General features: G+C 43.6%; 3 protein-coding genes across 4 annotated transcripts; all 3 read left to right on the top strand.

Annotated features, from left to right (window-relative positions):
• The first annotated feature begins 3,474 nt into the window (after window positions 1-3,474).
• On the top strand, window positions 3,475-4,744 carry LOC4340513 (protein PHOSPHATE-INDUCED 1 homolog). Its single transcript, XM_015788537.3, has one exon. The coding sequence runs from the start codon at window positions 3,543-3,545 to the stop codon at window positions 4,515-4,517; it is 975 nt and encodes a 324-aa protein (XP_015644023.1). The 5' UTR covers window positions 3,475-3,542; the 3' UTR covers window positions 4,518-4,744.
• A 1,054-nt stretch (window positions 4,745-5,798) lies between these two features.
• On the top strand, window positions 5,799-7,069 carry LOC4340512 (protein EXORDIUM-like 2). Its single transcript, XM_015788536.3, has one exon. The coding sequence runs from the start codon at window positions 5,872-5,874 to the stop codon at window positions 6,814-6,816; it is 945 nt and encodes a 314-aa protein (XP_015644022.1). The 5' UTR covers window positions 5,799-5,871; the 3' UTR covers window positions 6,817-7,069.
• Window positions 7,070-8,632: 1,563 nt separating this feature from the next.
• LOC4340511 (uncharacterized) lies at window positions 8,633-13,371 on the top strand. Of its 2 annotated transcripts, none has more exons than XM_015788534.3 (2): window positions 8,633-9,885; window positions 12,892-13,371. In XM_015788534.3, the coding sequence occupies exons 1-2, from the start codon at window positions 8,705-8,707 to the stop codon at window positions 12,899-12,901; spliced, it is 1,191 nt and encodes a 396-aa protein (XP_015644020.1). In that variant the 5' UTR covers window positions 8,633-8,704; the 3' UTR covers window positions 12,902-13,371. The 2 variants fall into 2 exon arrangements, with proteins under 2 accessions (XP_015644020.1, XP_066167472.1); XM_066311375.1 differs by lacking the exon at window positions 12,892-13,371 and having other exon boundaries at window positions 8,633-8,745; window positions 8,786-9,913.
• Window positions 13,372-20,008: the final 6,637 nt, after the last annotated feature.

The raw sequence follows: 20,008 nt of genomic DNA, 5'->3' as shown, positions 1-20,008 counted from the left end.
GGCCACACCTAGATGGCCCAACAAGTGTCCCAACCCAAAAAAAACATTGTAGGTGTTTTCTATACTGTCCCTCTCTTCTTCCTCTCTTTTCTCTTTGTCATTGGGGTGGAATAGGCATTTTTTTTCGCTGGGCAATGGTGCCCACGGGAAACACATCCGCCCAACACGCTCCTCCACACCGTGCTCCTGCCAAAAGCAAATTAGGGACGCGTCCCTCGGCCAGGGGTCGCGCGCCATCGCAAGGAAACGACATGGAACGAAAAGGAGATGACGATTGACGGACGGCGCTAGGGGTACATTGTGACGGCACCCTTTGTTGATGCCCTAACAATGCTTCTATATATGGCATTTGGTCACAAGATGGAGATTCTTCTCTACATTCGTAGCAAAGGACTCTCATGACTCCCATGTCCTCTCGTGTCTCTACGAGGACACACTTGCCCTACTAACACCAAAGACTAGCACACAACTCTATTTTTCTCACATCATGGAGGTCGCATCCTCGGCTTTGCATGGCCTCGCTCTCCTTCGTCCCTTCGTCTCTAAATCGCCTTGCACTGCTTTTGTTAGGCCTTAGATTTCCTAAACCCATTTAAAGACACTTTATATTGTGGTTGTGATATCCTGCTCTTGGATTGGGCTGAGATTGCACGTAAGGCCGAACACGAGTGACTTGCACTACTATTGCCCTAAGGGCATGTATAACGCTCCATGGTGGCGCATGGCCTCACCAATCCACGTCGATGCCAAGCTGCTGTGGAGAAGAGAGGAAAAAAGGCAAGTGGTTTACAGCATGTCAACGTACCCTACAGAGGAGACATGTGGCTTCAATAATAATAAAAAAAACATTGGCTTGAATAAAAAGTAGAAGCAATAATCTAAGGAGGAAAGCCACATGGTCTGGAGTTTATCTCAAATATTCTCGTAACTGAGTAGATCGACAGCCTCGAAACCCTTCGTTGATGGAGTCAAGCTATATTGAGGTCATGGAATTTAGCCACAGGTCGCCACGAAGGTTATCTGATCTAGCCACGAGGCTGCTATCGAGGTCTCTGGATCCAATCGCAATGCTGCCACCACTCCTCAGCCCGCTTCGCCTCGTCACCGTAGTGCAGACTTAGGCTTTCTCGTGGCTGCGCCGTTGTTTATTTGTCTGGGTTACACCGCTATTACTCCATCCCAGGACACATCATGTGTGAGTGAGAAGAGAAAGGGGAAAGAGGGAAAGAGCATAGAAAGAGGAAAGTGTTGGTGAGATGAACATGGTTCATATGGAGTTACTTTTCACCTCCTATAGTTTATAGTGCATAATTTTGGATGTGATATAGATTAAAATGAAACAAGGGATGATATAAGAAAAGAAGAGACTAAAATGCAAATTATTTGTCGGTCCGGAAAAATTAGTTACCCTCGCTGTGAAGAGAGTGGATTCAAAGTGACATTTTCCTACATGACACTCGACATTCAAAAGTGACTTGCATTGTCTGTTCCCGAACGAGAGGAATAAGGTCTGGTTTAGTTCTAAAAATATCATATTAAATCTTTGGACACACAAGAAGAAAAACTAATTGCATAGTTAGGGTGAAATCGCGAGATGAATCTTTTGAGCCTAATTAATCCATAATTAGCTATAAGTGTTACATTAACCTACATATGCTAATTACAGATTAATTAGGCTTAAAATATTTGTCTCTTGGTTTTCAATCGAGTTATAAAATTAGTTTTTCATTCATATCTGAAACTCCTTATAATAGATCAAATATCCGATATGACGTCTTAATTTTTTTTTCCGCCAATTAAACTGGCCCTAAATTAACCGAGCTTCAGTAAACCAACAAATTTGAACAAATTATCCGTGCGCAATTCTGACGGCAGCTCTTGGCCCGATGACTGACGATTCTCTGAACGCTGCAGACTGCAGCGCGCGATTTTAATGGTGGTAGCAGGTTCTGCAACCCTGCGCCCCTGCAACTGCAGATGCATCATTTTTGTTGTCAACTGCAGCTGCCGGGGGAGGCAGGAGGCTGCTGCTTCTGCTGCCGCCGATGCCTCGCATCGACACGTCCTCCGATCCTTCCCTTCTACTACTACTACAATACTCCTCCACACTCGATTGCATGCGCGCCAGCTGGGGCGTCGAAATGTCCAATATAATGTTCCGTTTGGTTGAGTGCTTGCTTTGTCGATAATTTTTGTCCATGCCACTGGGTTTAGCTTAGCTAGGTTGGTCAATAGCATGATGCGAAGTTGCTAATACTTGTAGGCAATCGGCCTATCAATCAGTATACAAGTATTATTAGTACTATTCTACAGCAGCAGCGGCGGCAGCATGCAGACTTTGAGCCACCAAGTAGTTTAGAGGCCACAAAAGCTAAAGAACCTGAAGATTATGTTCCTTCACTAAAGAGCGCTTCAGATTATCTAAACCATACCAATTCTTAAAAGAAAAGGCATCTCTCCAACAAAAACAAGTATTGAAAACAGAGGGCCAAACATATCTGCTTATTTGGACTGATGCTGAATTGCCGAAGCAGCTAGCTGAACAATATGGCCCATGTATCTCCTCCATGCGAGCATACAATGAACCATGCATCCAGCTGGAGTCATGATTGCCGTGGATGCAAATGCACGGAGGAGTATGATCGATCGACATTCGACATAACCGTCAAAATTCCGGCACCAACCTCCCTCCATCCGATCGAAAGTTCCGAGTGACCTCTGGAAAGCCAGTTTCTACGCTGCAAAACTGTTTTTTTTTAAAAAAAAATGAAAAATCTGTCATGATGTTCTGATGAGGTCCCTCCAATTATTCGTGGTCCGATCCATGTTGCATTGTTTTGACCTCGCCGCTCCACGTACTAGTACTAACACCTGGGTTGTGATTATTTGGATCCTAATCCATTCAATCATGTCACCTTTTCTAATTCAAAGTACTGCTACCCCGTCCCAAAATAAGTACAGTCGTAGATATCCGTGTCCAATGTTTGACCGTCCATCTTATTTGAAAAATTTATGAAAAATTTAAAAATATTTAGTCGCACATAAAGTACTATTCATATTTTATCATCTAATAGTAATAAAAATAGTAATCATAAAAAGTTTTCAAATAAGACGAACGGTCAAACGTTAAACATGAATAGTGCAAAACAACACTTATTTTAGGATGGAGGTATACTATCTTTCTCCTACTATACGTTTGTTTTTGTGTAGGGGAGTACTGTTTTTTTTTTTTTTTTGAGGGTAGGGGAGTACTGTTCAGTGATGAATGCCACGGAAAGAGACCAGTGGTTGTTGTTTATCTGCACTTCACGCCTTTGGAGTTTGGAGCTTTTAGCTGCACCTTCTCCAAGGAGAGAGAAAGAAGAGAGAAATTAAAATTACTTTTGTTTTACACATGCATATCCAGATGCTTCACATTCTTGACACAGCTCAACTCGTCTATATAAGCAGCTCACAGCTTTAGCTTTGCTTCTCACATTATCACTCAGACACTCACACATACACAGTCTTCTCCTAGATTAATCTGAGCTCTTCTTGCCGGGATGGCGAAGAAGCAGAGCTTGTTGCTTGCAATGATGCTCGTCGTCGCAGGATTGGCTGTGTCGGCGATGGCGGATAGGAAGCTGATGTCTTTGGTCAAGCCCCAGCCGAACCAGCTCACGTACCACAATGGCGCCGTGCTGAGCGGCGACATCCCCGTGTCGATCCTCTGGTACGGCCGGTTCACGCCGGCGCAGAAGGCCGTCGTCACCGACTTCGTCCTCTCGCTCGCCGCGCCGCTGCAGGCGGCGCCGGCGCCGTCGGTGTCGCAGTGGTGGGGTAGTATTCACCGGCTGTACCTCTCCAAGGCGGTGGCCGTCGGCAAGAACGGGGGCGCGCACGGCGGCGGCGGCGGCGGCCGGGCCAAGAACGCGCGCGTGGTGCTGTCCGGGCAGGTCTCCGACGAAGGGTGCTCGCTGGGGAAGAGCCTGAAGCTGTCCCAGCTGCCCACGCTGGCGGCGAGGGCGAGGCCGGGGAAGGGCGGCGTCGCGCTGGTGCTGACGGCGCAGGACGTGGCGGTGGAGGGGTTCTGCATGAGCCGGTGCGGCACGCACGGGCCGGTGTCGCGCGCCGGCGCGGCGTACGCGTGGGTGGGCAACTCGGCGACGCAGTGCCCGGGGCAGTGCGCGTGGCCGTTCCACCAGCCGGTGTACGGTCCCCAGGCGGCGCCGCTGGTGCCACCCAGCGGCGACGTGGGCATGGACGGGATGGTGATCAACGTGGCCAGCATGGTGGCCGGCGCGGTGACCAACCCGTTCGGCGACGGGTTCTACCAGGGGGAGCGCGGCGCGGCGCTGGAGGCCGCGACGGCGTGCACGGGCGTGTACGGCAAGGGCGCGTACCCGGGCTACGCCGGCGCGCTGCTGGTGGACAAGGCCACCGGCGCCAGCTACAACGCGCACGGCGCGCACGGCCGGAAATACCTCCTCCCGGCGCTCTTCGACCCCGACACGTCCGCCTGCTCCACGCTCGTGTAACCTGTCCACCACGCGTCGGGTTGTGTATTGTGTACATGCTGATAGTAGTATGTCTGTATGTATGTATGTGATGTGAGTACGTGACCATGTTGTGTACATAAGTTCGTGTCAAACTCGATCGGCTATGTTTGGCTCTTCCTGCTGCCTGCCTGCCTGCTTGCTGGGTAGCAACAACTATAGCAAAGTTAGCGACGCTTTATAAATAAAAAGAACTTTTGAATTTGTAAGTGGAAGCGCACATGCTGCACCGTATAATTATGCAAAGGATTTTGTTTGGGAAGCTTTTGTCGCCAGGAGGAGCGGTGTGCCGCCGTGCGGGCCGGCGCGGTGCACGCGTGCGCTCGCTGTGTCGCGACACGTTGACGTGAGACGCGATCCGGTGCTCCCATGGTGGCGCAGCGCCACGCTTGTGGGTTGTATAGTTGTGGACTTGTGGGGGCCTTGCCACGAGCCCACGAGAGGTTTGGTTGATGGGCCGGAAACTGTAAGCTCAGACGAATAGGGAAGCCCCACGTGTGTTAATTGTCATCGATTTCCCGATTCTTTTGTCAAATTTAAAATCAAAATATAATCGCCGGTTTTATTGTCACCCATTCCCCGATTCTTTTGTCAAATTTACAATAAACATATACTGCATGTTCTGTTGTCCATTTCCGGATTCTTTTGTCAAATTTAAAATCAAAATATTGTCGCTTGTTTTCCTAATCAAAATCTTTTGGGCCAGGAAAATTTCCTGGTCCAAGGCAGACTTCCTCCCGATCATTTCTTTTCTGACAGATATGCAGGGAAAATAATACCAAATATTAAAACTACAAAACTTATTATGCCGGCAGCAAAACTAGCAGCTTCTCTACTGGCTCCAAAACCACGTCGGTGCCGAGCGAGCATAGCATCAGTCAATCTTCAAACGCTGACAGAATAAGCCCAAAAATAATACTCTCCCCAGCCGAAACAACGCACCAAGATCTCCCGTCCTTCAATGGCCATGAAGAATGTTCGTTGCTGCCACGTTCTGGCCGCCGGACCAAGTGCCAGCAGCGACATTCTCTCCGACGAAATACGGCTTCCGCCCAATCCAAAACCCGCGGTTTTTCGTAGCGGAATCCAGCCGGTGCACCGTGCACGCGCGGGCCATGGGCGTCGTAACTCCCCCTCGACGCGCCACCCAAATCCACACGGTCGCGCGCGCGCCCCACCTCCTCCCTCACGTCGTCGCCATTACGCCTGACACGCTCCACGCGGACCGCTATTTAAGCCCGAGGACTCCAAAACCCACAAGCTAAGCAAGCTACTTCTCTCACATACTACAAAGTTACAAAGTCGCAACACCTCGTTGATCTTGTTTTTGTTAGCGATGGCGGAGCGCGTCACGAAGGCGTTGATGCGGCCATTGTTGTGTTACATTATCGTCGTCGCCGTGGCGCCGGCCGGGTGCGCGGCGTTCAACCCGCGGATGCTGTTCCTGGTGAAGCCCGATCCGATCGTGCTCAAGGATCACCATGGGGTGGTGCTCAGCGGGAACGTCACGGTCAATGTGCTCTACTATGGTCGGTTCACGCCGGCGCAGCGCGCCGTCGTGGCCGGCTTCGTGCGGTCGGCCTCGGCGGCGCAGCACCCGCGTGTGCCATCCGTGGCGGCGTGGTGGAGCACCACGTCGCTGTACCGCGGCGGCGGCGCGCGGCTGCGGCTCGGGATGCAGGTCATGGACGAGCGGATGTCGCTCGGCCGGTCGCTCTCGCTGGACAACGTCACGGCGCTGACGAGGGCGGCGGGGCACCACCGCGGCGCCGTCACGGCGGTGCTCACGGCGCCCGACGTCCTCGTGGCGCCCTTCTGCATGTCGCGGTGCGGCGTCCACGGCCACGGCGGCGGCGTCGGCGCGCACGGCAGGGCGCGGTACGCCTACCTGTGGGCGGGCAACCCGGCGCAGCAGTGCCCCGGCCAGTGCGCGTGGCCGTTCCACCAGCCGGTGTACGGGCCCCAGGCGCCGCCGCTCGTGCCGCCCAACGGCGACGTCGGCGTGGACGGCATGGTCATCAGCCTCGCCGCGCTCCTCGCCGGCACGGTGACGAACCCCTTCGGCGACGGGTACTACCAGGGCGACGCCGGCGCCGGGATGGAGGCCGCCACGGCGTGCGCCGGCGTCTTCGGCAGCGGCGCCTTCCCCGGCTACCCCGGCAAGCTGCTCAAGGACCCGGTCACCGGCGCCAGCTACAACGCCGTCGGGCTCGCCGGCCGGAAGTACCTGCTGCCGGCGTTGTGGGACCCCACGACGTCGCAGTGCAAGACACTTGTCTAGACATGGCGGGAGCGGCGCTCGCGGGAAGAAGAAGGCGAAGTCAATTGAATGGTCTAGCTCACTAGCTAGCTGCATGAGATCGAGGAGAACAAAAAAATGGAAAATAAATGGCTCATTTATTTTCATTCATCGTGTTCACTTGTTGCATATATATTCTTGCGTGTGCATCCTGTAATTTGCTCCCTGATCATGAGAAGGAGAGCTTGTATTGAGTTATGAACTTATGATCGATGCATTGTAGGATTGTAGCATGTGTGATGTGTTAATGAGTTATTCATGTGTTCTAATTTCTAATGCTCTGTGCGTACGAAAATATTATTTGATAGTTTGGTTTGTCACTCGTGATTAATTGGATGGTTTGAACAAATTCCAAGAAAGAGCAAGCTGTGATTGTTGTATGCTACCGCAAAATGTAATCATAGCCGATGTAAATTATTCGAGGATGAACTTAAATTCACGTTTAAGCACAGAAATGTCCACCGTAGCTTGACGTAGCCACGAGAAAGACGAAGCTGGATAATGTCAATGTGTGTTTCCAAAATATGGTTCAAAAGAACGGCCAGCAACATGGTTTACTTTGTTGAGTTGTTGTACAAATACCTTTAAACCACACCAAACGTGTGGACAAATGCAAATCTCGATGGCATCCAACTGATTTCATGGAGATGGAATGCAGCTTTTGAAGCGATTTCTGCGGTTCTGATATTTGAGCGACATTTTTCCGGGGAGTAGCTATATTTATGATACCATATTTTTCACCAAAAAATAGCTAGCATGTATTTACATTGTAAATCCCTAAATTACATATGTAAATTTAGTGTATTTATAATGTAAGTTTCAAAATTACATATGTAAGTCCCAAAATTACACAATAATTACATGTGTAAGTGATGTGTAAGTGGGATGTAAATTTGTATAAAGTATAGTATGCATGCTTGTAAAACCTTGAACAAATGAAGATGTTAAGCTTTAATTAATCATGTTGACAGCCGCAACGCTAGCTTGCCATAGCAATATGCACGGCACGGGACAAAGGAAATCAGACGCTTCAAAACGCCGACTGTGATGGAGGAGAAAATGTGTCAACACAATTCTAGCGATTCCATTTTCCGAACCGCGCATCAGGTTCACGAATAAACTACAAAACTGTTCTATAAAAAATCGGAAATCTTCATCTGTTATTACTATGCTAAAAACTTTGTAGTAATTGACTGTAACTTCTTTTAAAGTAAATACCGAATTATCCATTATTAAAAAACTGTTTTGCTGTATACTTATCGATAAAATTTCTCATAAAAAAGTTCAAATGTAAATATAGTATAATTGTAGTGTAAAATTAAATCGTAACCGATATACAATTACAATATAACTTCTAAGCAACTTTTATACAATTTTAAACCATTAGACTTTCTTTACGATTCATGCAAACGAGGTTGGAAAAAAAATCATAATAGGCATGTTGTTAAGGGGGATTCGCCGATTCGGTCTCGCAATCACCGCTTCACGGAAATAGCATGCAACTGTGGGATTTTTATGTTATAGTTACATGCGAGTTACAATATAATTATACTTCGACTATATTATATTTATATTTTTCAATTTTTTTGAGAGAAACAATTATCGATAATAAATATATCCTATTAGTACTTAGTAGTCTCTTTATAAAAAATAATAATTTTGGAAGCTTCTCCTGACGAAAGAAGGCTGGGCTATCCAGTTTCAACCCAAATACTGGCCCATGGAGCCCATCAGCCCAAACCATTTTGGCGAGCCGCAGCTTCCTCTTCTCTAGCGACCAGCCGCCGTAGTGCCTTCCAGTAGCAGCCCTCGTCGACCCACTCCCGTCTCCGATCCGCCGCCGCCGCCGACGACGACGACACCGGCAGCCATGTCCAACCCCGAATCGAACCCACCACCACCATCCGCCACATCCTGCCCGCCTCCCGGCTCCGCCGCGCACGCGGGCCACGCCCCGCTCTGCCGCTCCTGCGGCGCGCCCACGACGACGCCCGTGCCTCCCCCCTGGTCGGCGTCCTCCGACTCCCCGCCGCCTGCGTACCGCCCCATCCGCATGCCGGCCATCAACGCGCCCACCAACACCGCCGCCATCGTCCTCTCCCCGGTGCCCCAGCCGCTCCCCGTGCCGCCCGCCTCCCCGCCGTTCGCCTTCCAGGTCCCCGCCAAGCGCATCACCTCCCCCGACGACATCGCCCGCTTCCACGCCTCCGTCCACGGCCGCCACTTCCTCGGCTTCGTCGCCGCGCTCTCCGCCTCCGTCCACGGCCGCAAGCTCTCCGACCCGCTCCCGTCCCCGCCATCCCCGGTCGTTTCCGCGCTCCTCGAGCTCATCTCCGCGCTCTCCGCCTTCGTCGCGTCCACCCCACCGCTCCCACACAACTCCCGCTACGGCAACCCCGCCTTCCGCCTGTGGCACGAGAAGCTCTCCGACTCGGCCAACCAGCTGATCGCTCCGATCATGGCCACCGCCGGGTCGCCCGACCTCGCCGGCGCCGAGGCCGAGCTTGCGCCGTACCTTCTCGACTCCTTCGGCAACGCCACCCGCATCGACTACGGCACGGGGCATGAGACCAACTTCGCGGCGTTCCTCTACTGCCTAGCACGGCTTGGGCTCATCACCGAGGCTGATTACCCCGCGGTTGTGCTACGGGTCTTCGCTGCATACCTGGACCTAATGCGCACGCTTCAGGACACCTACTTGCTGGAGCCCGCTGGCTCGCATGGCGTGTGGGGGCTCGACGATTACCACTTCCTCCCATTCATATTTGGCGCGGCGCAGTTGATTGATCACAAGTACATGAAGCCCAAGTCGATCCACAACCCGGATATCCTGGATAACTTCTCAAAGGAGTATATGTACCTCGCATGCGTTGCCTATGTGAAGAAGGTGAAGAAGGGGCCGTTCGCAGAGCACTCGCCAATGTTGGATGATATCAGTGGCGTACCACATTGGAAGAAGGTGAACAGCGGGCTGCTCAAGATGTACAAGGCTGAGGTGCTTGAGAAAGTGCCGATTATGCAGCATTTCCTCTTTGGTTCACTCATCAAATGGTATGGATCATGAACATTCTTTAATTTACCTTGCGATGTATTTGGTGGCAGTTGTTGATACTTGTTTATCACACAAAGCTATGCAAAGATAGGAAAGAACTACTAAGAAATACAGTAAACAGTGAATTGCACACGGAGTGATTCAGTTCTGCATCCTTATATAGGCTTTAGTTACCATGATGGTTTTGAAGGTGGAGAACTGATGCTAGTACAAAATGATGTGAACACTACACACTAGATTCAAGATGTTTCATGGCCAATATGTGACTATGACTGTATGCACCACCATCCTACACGATATTCAGCACATCAATGACTTCAGAAAGTTGGGACCCTTAGCTAGAGTATGGATATTTTGACTCAAATGATAAAACTAGAAGTTTTTACAATTGAAAAAAACTGAGGAAAAATAAAATACAATTGAGCCAATGGTTTCAATATCTGTTAATTTGGAGTTTTGACATAAATCTTTCTGTAGAAGTGCTCTAACGTGGAATTTTTATATTAGATAAGAAAACAGATTATGGGGTTTTTTTATCAATCATTCAATTGAGTATAGTCTTCAGTGATAATATGAAATAATTTTGAATTATCAAATGCTGTTTTGATGGATATTACGCTTTATGTGACAAAATATACACCGCAATGTATGTGGTGTTTGAATCTCCTGAAGATGAAGATTAAGATAAAGATTAAGTGTTTCACGCAAAATGATGTGGTAATAACGTGTGATTAATTGAGTTTTAATTATTACAAACTTGAAAAATGGATTAATCTAACATTTTAGAGCAACTTTCATATAGAAAGTTTTCTCATGAAACACACCGTTTAGCAGTTTGAAAAGCGTGCGACGAGTATCCAAAATTTCATCCCCCTCTTGTTGGAGAAACGAACAAGACATAGAGCTGGATTTATTTTACAACTTATAAGTTAAGGTCCACAAAACCAAATAGCATGATGTACTTGTTTCTTGTGTGAATTCCAGGATGTTTATCTTTTTTACTTTTCCTTAAAAACCAAAAAACACATGTCTTTTTTATGATAGTACAAGGAACTATGCTTACCTATATCTACACTCCATTTTTAGTAGGAAAATGAATGCCAGATTCATGCTTTTATCAATTCAGAACATGCAACAGTTCTTTTAAATTTTTGTTAGCCCTGATTTCTTGATAATTTGCATGAATCTAGCAGTGTACGGTTGGAAGTAGGCCCTGCTGAAATTTATTTAAGCTAAACCTGCAAATTAGTTTATTTTAGCATCTTTGAAATTTTCTAATCTGTGGTGACAGAGCCACGGTCAAATAGCTTGGTTTTTAAGATTGTATGCATGAATCTCTTACTACGTTGTGCAAAAGTGATGATCAAAACATTGTTAAACTGTTTCACATCAGTTTTCTGAACCCTTTTCTCTTTTTCATCAATGAGTTTTACTGTCTATCGCTGTTGATTACCTTTGCTATTAATGGTAGTCTCAAATTAAGAATAAGGTGCCTGGTCACCAACCTGCTAGCTGTAAGGGTCAACCATTCCCAGTATGAAAACAGAATGGACATAGTTAAGATTGTGTGAATGGACTTGGAATGGCACTTCTTTGTTCGCATGCAGCACACAGGAAACTAAAATGACTGGGCTTATGAAACAATTGGAACAACGAATTAAGTAGTTATGTCATTTGATTTTATGTTCACATTCCATAATGAGTAGCTGAGTTTCTCCTCGTGCTGATTGAGATTAACCTGGCCTTCTTATGTTTAGGTTTTTGCGATTCTTTTATATGCCTCCATCATTCAGAATGCTGTAGTTTGTTCCTTTTGCTCAAATGGCCATATTTTCTGTAGACGCTTACTGCAAAAAATTCTTGCATTTTGTGTGCTGGTTGATCTATTTCAGTAAATGTGTATCCATTGATTTTTTTTTATTCTTCAATATGAATTCAATATAGTTTTCTATGTTCACTTTACAAAAACTAGAATTGTGAAATCAGTGTGGTACTATCTTATGGAAGCTGTTCTTTGTAATGGTTTCCTTTTGAATTATTCTTGGTGCCTCTGACTTTCTGGAGTACTACACCAAGCATAATCTTCTGTGATGTGGGTGTGACATAGTTTATGTCGGCACTATTTAAGGATGCAAGTGAGCAGCCTGCTGGCCTGCATAAGAGCCCACATGTTAGTTTATTTTCTGTACATTATATAAAAGTAGATTCATAAATATAATTAGTATTACGATTAAGCGGTCTTTAAAGCCTGCTAACTCGCCCCTCTTGCATACTAGGTAAAGCAACATTGAAAATAAATTGCTGGGTCTTGCAACATGCTGTAGCAATTAGAAACTTAACTTTTGTGTATTATGCCATTACAAAGATAAGAGTCAACGACACTAGAATTGGTTAAGAAAATTATCATTTGAATATTTTCTGTGCCAATTAAGGGCCATTTTTCTGTTGCTATACCTTTCTGTGGTGCACTTTAAAATTTGCTGTAGAAATGCAGTTGCAAAGTAGTAGTAGTATTCGGATTATGAGATAAAAGTTAGATAAATTTTGTTATCCAGCTACAGTTCCCTCGCACTAGTTCTGTTTTTCGAAAAACAACAATATCTTACTTTTGCAACATAAATTTACGAAAGTTAGCTATCCAAACTGCTGCAACCAAGTTTACCACAATCCATCTCAGGCTGGAGTCTGAACTGAACTGAATTGAAATGTTTATCCTAAATGTGCAATAAGATCCTCCATTTGAGATTGACCCCTTGTTGCTTGGGTTATACTTGTAGACAACACGTGTTATTCTTACAGTCAGTAGATGCCAGTCTTAAGTTTAAGAGCACAAAAATATTGTTGGAACAACCTGGTAAGCCGTCTAAGTGAACAGTAAGTTTGTTGCTTGTACTTATAGTGGAGCTGTACCCTCCTTGCTGCCTCATAAATTAATGTGTCGTCAACATTTTTGGGTCATGAGATGTGACGTGACATTTGATATCTCTGTTCCATTTTTTTTTCAGGGAGGACTGAAGCAATATCCAAAACCCCTCTGCTTCGAGGCAAATGTCCAGAACACACACACACACCATCATGTTCTGCAAGTACTCCGCCTGGATGCAAAAGACTGATGTACAGCGATGCTGCTCAATGTCTGTACCTATAGAAGCTCACTTTCCTTCTAGCGTTATGGGCTCCGGCTTAGGGGATGTGCTCGGTTTCTGCATGATGGATAGCATAGCGTTTCATCATTCGTTGTGCTGTAGCGTAGTAGTTCCTCATCACACCCGCTGTGGAGCTTAAATTCTGGACCTTGTCTGTTCCTGTTCAGCTCACATTGCTTTGGGGATTCCCCTCTGGACAGGCTGGTAGTGGTAATATTAATAACTCCATGTACTCAGGCTTTTTGATGTGGATGACTGGGAAGTGAAACAGTTTCTGTTGTTGGTGAAGGTACACTGTTTGGTGCTATTTCATGAATAAACATCCTCCTGCCATGGTAACCAAGCTGTGTAACCGTGTTTTGCAAAAGCTATCTGTCTAATGTTTGTAGCGTGAATTTGCAGAGGTGAAGATGTCCTAGCTACCAACCACCCGTTTCTCATTTGGAAGCATGGTGGCAGCTCAGCGAGCGAAGGCGATGATTTTGATTCCTTTTGCATGTGATGAGCCTGCAAGCAGCATTGAGTAGCTTACTGGAGTAGATAATTGCATGGGCCCAAAACGTTTTCTATTTCTCTGCCGAAGCAAGCACCCAAACCTCGCTTTGTTGGCTGTCAGCTCAGTGAACATTTATGTTCATTAACCTTGCAGTATGATATCTCTCTTCCTCTCCCTTTCGATATAAGGCCTGGTTTATGCTGTGTTTGTGTTTAGTTACTTTCAAACTTTTAAAAATTCCGTCACATCAAATGTTTGAACACATGCATGGAGCATTAAATATAGATAAAAAAACCAATTGCACAGTTTGCATGTAAATTGCGAGACGAATCTTTTGAGCCTAATTACGTTATGATTTGACAATATGGTGCTACAGTAAACATTTGCTAATGACGGATTAATTAGGCTTAATAAATTCGTCTCCCAGTTTACAGGTGGAATCTGTAATTTGTTTTGTTATTAGTATACATTTAATACTTCAAATGTGTGTCCGTATACTTAAAAAAAATTTGGACAGGGAACTAAACACGGCCTTAGTTACCAAATTTTTTTTCTCAAAAAGATCACATCGAATCTTTAGACATATGCATATAGCATTAAATATAGATAAAAACAAAAACTAATTACACAGTTTGTATGGAAATCGCGGGACGAATTTTTTTAGCCTAATTAGTCCATGATTAGCCATAAAGTGCTACAGTAATTCACATATGCTAATGACAACTTAATTAGGCTCAAAAGATTCGTCTCGCGGTTTCTAGGCGAGTTATGAAATTAGTTTTTCGTGTCCGAAAACCCCTTCCGACATCCAGTCAAACATCCGATGTGACATCTAAAAATTTTCTTTTCGCGAAGTAAAACGTGCGAGGCTGTGAGCTTGTGAACCTCATTTTTTCGCATATGCTTATGCTTATTAGCCAAAATTTAAATATTCAACGTCCGATTACCTTGGTTACTGCAGCATGTCCTCTGGTATGCTCTTTTCAATTTTACTTCTGAATTACTTTCATACCTCCTTTGGAGTACGTGAATTTTACAAGAATCCGCAAGTGGTATAGAGTTTGGGAAATCTTTCAATCCTTCAAAATTGACTATACAAATCAAAACTTCTATTATGAAGCGGCAAAGTAGTACTAAGTACTAACGTGTTAACTCGAAATGAAGCAGATTGGACAGGCAAACCAACGGAGGTGTAGGACTGTAAGCGACTGATTGAGTGCAAGCGATTGCTCAATCAGTGTTGTTTCAGACTTGAGAAAGGGGGTCCCAACTGTTTAGTTCACGAAAAAGAAATTTTTAGATGTAACATCGGATGTTTGACTGGATGTCGGAATGGGTTTTCGGACACGAATGAAAAAACTAATTTCATAACTCGCCTGGAAACCGCGAGACGAATCTTTTGAGCCTAATTAATCCATCATTAGTACATGTGGGTTACTGTAGCACTTATGACTAATCATGGACTAATTAGGCTCAAAAGATTCGTCTCGTGATTTCTCCCCTAACTGTAATTAGGCTCAAAAGATTCGTCTCGTGATTTCTCCCCTAACTGTGCAATTAGCTTTTAAATTTATTTATATTTAATACTCCATGTAAGTATCCAAAGAATTGATTTGATATTTTTGGGAAAAAGTTTTTGGGAAGGAGTACTGACTTTTTTTTTTTAAGAAAAACTGACTGGATAAGTAGTACTAGGCAGTAGGCACATGCATGGTAGTAATATCTACTGGTTTTCAAAAGACTGGTGCTATGTGCACAACACTTTCTTCCTTTCACAAATGAGTTCCAGTGGCATTCTGGCACTCCCTGATCCCTATGAGCAAGTTTGTCAAATGAAAGCGAATGGCTTAATTTGTTGACCTAGCAACTTGAGGTTTGTTCAACAGCATGCTAGGATATCGAGGCTTTAGGATGTCAAACTACAAGCCTTTCATACGAATGCCACTTTTACCGCTGATTTTCAAAGCAAGTTAACTGCTCTTCGTTAATACTCAGCGCTCCTTTGGAACACATAAACTTTATGAGCTTTTCACTGTAATTAGTTCGTTTTCTCCAAAATTCTGTAAAATCCATTCGTTCCGTTGGTCCTTTGAAACACAGGATTCAAAGAGAGGAAAAAACACGGGAATAAAATGTCATGCTTTCTTGAACCCTACAGGAGACGAATACACAGGAATTTACAACAAATGTTGTTTGGCAACAATGAAGGAAAAATCATAGGAGTTCAAGACACAAGAAAGAGAGATTAGTTTTCCTCCAAAATTCCTATGAAATGGACCATTCCATAGGAATTCTAAAGAATTTTAAGGAGGCCATTTTTTTTCCAAAGGATTCAATAGAATTATTTTCCATAGGATTTCAATCCTCTATATTTCCTTCTTTTTTTTTAACAGGAGCCTTTAATTTTTGAAAGGTGGTTAAAACTAATTTGGTCGGGAAGGATCCCTGCCTTTATGTTTCTTCACAAGGTAGCATTCTCTCCGGTCCGGGCACCTGGACCCGTCAGTTGGCAGCATGGCATTCGTTCGGACAAAAGCTGCAGTTTCGCATGTGTTGGGGCCTTGGGGGCGACGGATGATGGGGCACGGAGTGCTAGCAAAGTATCAAGTATGCAGCTAATCAACAAAAGATAGCCGCCTTTAATCCCTTGAGAAAATGCCCTCTCATTTGTTCAAATAATATTCAATAAATAGTTATAACAAAGTCCTTAAAGTTTTGATAACATACATATATTCTCTATAAAGTCTTAGTCTAAAATCAGCTCACATATCGAGAAACGAAAGAAAAAACAAATCCAATTTATAAATACTGTGTACTACTTATAAGTGAATGTCTTCTTTTTTTTAAAAAAAAAAATGTGTAAACGAGTTTGAACTTGATATATCTTTTTAAATAATAGAAATGTATTATATCTTTGGTCTTTATCATAAGACACACAACCAATTAGTTTTTATTGAAATAAATAAAAAGAGTGATGGGACAAATCCTCTGCTACCCTTAAAAATAAAAAACAATTGGCATGCTAAAAGGATCATAAAAATTCTAATAATTAAGCCGATATATGTTATCCATCCATAATATAATAAAATATCCTTAACAACTGATTCTAAGAGTATAGCACCACTGCTCATGATATTATACTTCTTATGTGATAACTTTATATATTAATATTGGAGCTAACTGGAACACATGAAAATAATCTATATAGGGTTAGATAAATTTTAAAATTTATAAATATTTTATCATTTCGACAACACCAAATTGACAAACAAAATACACTAGCCCCAAATAAAAATTATTTTTTCATAGATCTAGGCACTCCCTAAGACAATTGCCAAAAATATTATTGGCGCTTTCAGGAGAGGGATATTAAAAGAAAAGAATATACATTGCCAAGCAAAACGAGCAATATGACAAAAAAACAGGTGTTGAATTGTCTCTTGCATGTTGTAAAAACAACATTGTTTGTTAGGATTATTTTTCTATGAAGAAATCACGTAAAAACTTTTATTTTAAGCGAAACCTTTATATCCTATAATTTCTGTTACGAATCCTGACATTAGAGTTCATTACTATCGTGTATATAGAAAAATATAAAAATTCTGACTTATACGTTGTCTGTATTTAAATATACTTTACATTATCAGTTTTCTTAAAGAATTTCTCACAAACAAATACACTAACTTTAAGAGAAAAATATATAGAGGGATACGTCCTCGAGGGATTAAAATCCATTGTGGATAGGTAGGTCGAGAGGAGCCCATCCCATCACGCATTCGGTATCGGCATCTATTGATTCAATCGATCGAGCGAGTGGCCCTAGTCATCCCAAGCTTCGCACGCGCAAACAACCCCTCTCCTCATGGCGGCCGGTCGGTCGACGCGAAAAGGAGAGGAGGAGGAGGAGGAGAGGAGAGACGTCGCCGTCGATGGATGCTTCTCCGGAATCTGCACTGTTTTTGCTTGGAAGCTACTAGCTAGCACAGTGCTTGTTTCCGTGGAGAGGACAATGATTAGCGGCATGCACGCAGCTAGCCTTAACGATTGAAATGTGCAACCGGCATGTGTGAAATTGGGTAATGTGTATCTGTGGATATTTTGTGGAATTGTGGTTGTGGTTATGCATAGTTCCTGTCTGTGGTATTTGAGACTTTTGGAGGATCTAAAAGTGTTTTTGGACATTTCTTACACGTATATAATTAATTTCTAAAATGAATGGATATGCACACAAAATACCTCATCTTTCTTATCTAAAAATATAATGGTAATAAATATTGATCTTGAGTCGAGTATAATTACCTTTAAGTATAAGCAATGCTGATCGAGGAAGGCAAACAGATTGGTGTCGTGGACTTTTGAAGCCACTATATTTAGTATTTCAAACTAAAATTGTTATAGTAAACCTCAGAATGCAATACAATGAGAAAGAGTTGTATCTAGAACGACTACTAATGTAAAAAAAAAAGACCAATCTAAATGGACTTCTTTTATATAAAGAGACAACTATACTATGTTGCCATGAATCTTGTTGGCATCAAGAAAAGAACTCTCGCCTACAACCTCTCCAGTGGAATTCTTGTTGCCATCGTCAACCATAGACGTCATATTCGCTGTTCTCTTTAGCATGCATCTATTCATCCATATTGTTGGCCTCATCTGTAGTGTTGAGCTACGGCTACCGCTGATAAGCTACAGAAAAATGAATATATGAATTATAGTAGTTAAAGTCAAGGCTAGAAAATAGACTATGATGACAAACTCATAAATCAACACTAAAATTAACATTCAAAATTAAATTTTAGATACAACCAATAAGTCAATAGGCAAACGATGAGAGTCAGTAGGTTCTCAATGAAAAAGAGAAGTATATTGAGACACGTTGAAAGTTAATAATACAGAGGACGACGCTAATAACTAGCTTTGATTTTTTTTTCATTCTGCAACAACCTCTATGTTTGGTATGGCATTGAGGAAGTTACCAGTTTAGAGAGATAATTTGTGTCGAGAAAGATATTGATGTGGTACAAGCTCTTTTTTTTTTGGAAATACTATCAGGCCTTGCCTAGTAGTGTGTTTTTTTATAACTAAAGATAACAAACAACTTTAAATATATATATATATATATACACACACACATAAAAGATAAAAAAACAAAAGCACTACAACAGTTGTACAGATGTACAAGCATGTTTTTTTTTTGCCAAGAGTACTCTAAGACTGTGTTCAACAACAAGAGAAAGAGATAAAAACCGTTACATTTTACACGTATATGTTTACCGAATGGCTAAATGATGTGGTTTTGAAAAAAAATATATAGCAAAGTTGTTTTTAAAATTATATTAGTCCATTCTTCAAGCATGTGATTATGACTCATCTTGTTTTGTATATCTTCTCTAACACACTCCTCTCAAACATCGCATAAATAGAATAGAAGGGGTGGGGATAGAGAAGAGCTGAGCTGTAGAAGAAGAACATGATCCAAGGTAATTCATTTTGCAAAGATAATTAGCAAAAAGCAAAAATATTAATTAACATGGACCTACTATTAGTCTGAGGCTCTGAGCCACAACATCAGCAACATGCATTTACTCTTATCTCTAGTACGATTAGTTTTATATGTTCCATTAGCAAGTTTTTTAAGTCTGGAAAGTTTTAATTTTGTTTATTCACTGTGAAGTCTATTGGTTATTTGTTTATATTACTTACTCCATATCATCTGTTTGAAGTTTTCAACAGAAATTCTAATTCCATTCATTACAGATTATCCCAATATCCTAAGCGGCACATTTTTTCTCTAAAAAGGAAAAATCCTACGCAATAAAGCTATCAACTTTCTTAACATTAATCCTTCTATTTCTAACTCAGTCTTATCCATCACTCATGATTCATACTCCATTCGTTTAAAATATAACCTATAGATGGCCAAAGGGCCCGCCCGGCACGGCCCGGCCCAGGCACGGCTGGGCACGGCCCAGTAGCCATCGGGCCGGCACGGCCCGATAGGCACTTCGTGCCGGGCCGTGCCGGCCCATGGGCTGCACCTCCCGCCCAGGCACGGCCCACCCGCTGTCGGGCCGTGCCGTGCCGGCCCAAAGTCATGGGTTGCCCCATCGAGCCTTTTTTAAAATAAGTCTATGGGCCTGTTCACTTTGATGCCATTTTCAACCTTACCAAATTTTGGTAAAGTTATCAAAAAAAAGTGGCTATATTTAGTTTGCTGCCAAATTTTGTTAACTATATAAGAAATCCTGCCAAAATTTTGGCAAATGCCAAAATTTGGTAAGGTTTTTTTTTTCATCAAAGTGAACAGGCCCTATTTCTCTTCCCTCCTCTTTGGGCAATTTCATATGTAAGCTAAAATAAGTCTATTTTCCGTCCCTCCTCTTTGGGCTGACATATGTATAGCTAAATAAGTCTATTTTCCATCCCTCCTCTTTGGTTGACATATGTATACATAAAAAAGTCTATTTTAGATCCTTA

The sequence above is a fragment of the Oryza sativa genome, chromosome 6 (assembly GCF_034140825.1).
Source record: "Oryza sativa Japonica Group chromosome 6, ASM3414082v1".
Lineage (NCBI taxonomy): Eukaryota > Viridiplantae > Streptophyta > Magnoliopsida > Poales > Poaceae > Oryza > Oryza sativa.
Note: the sequence above shows the minus strand (reverse complement) of the source record. Positions and strands in the feature narration are given on the sequence as shown.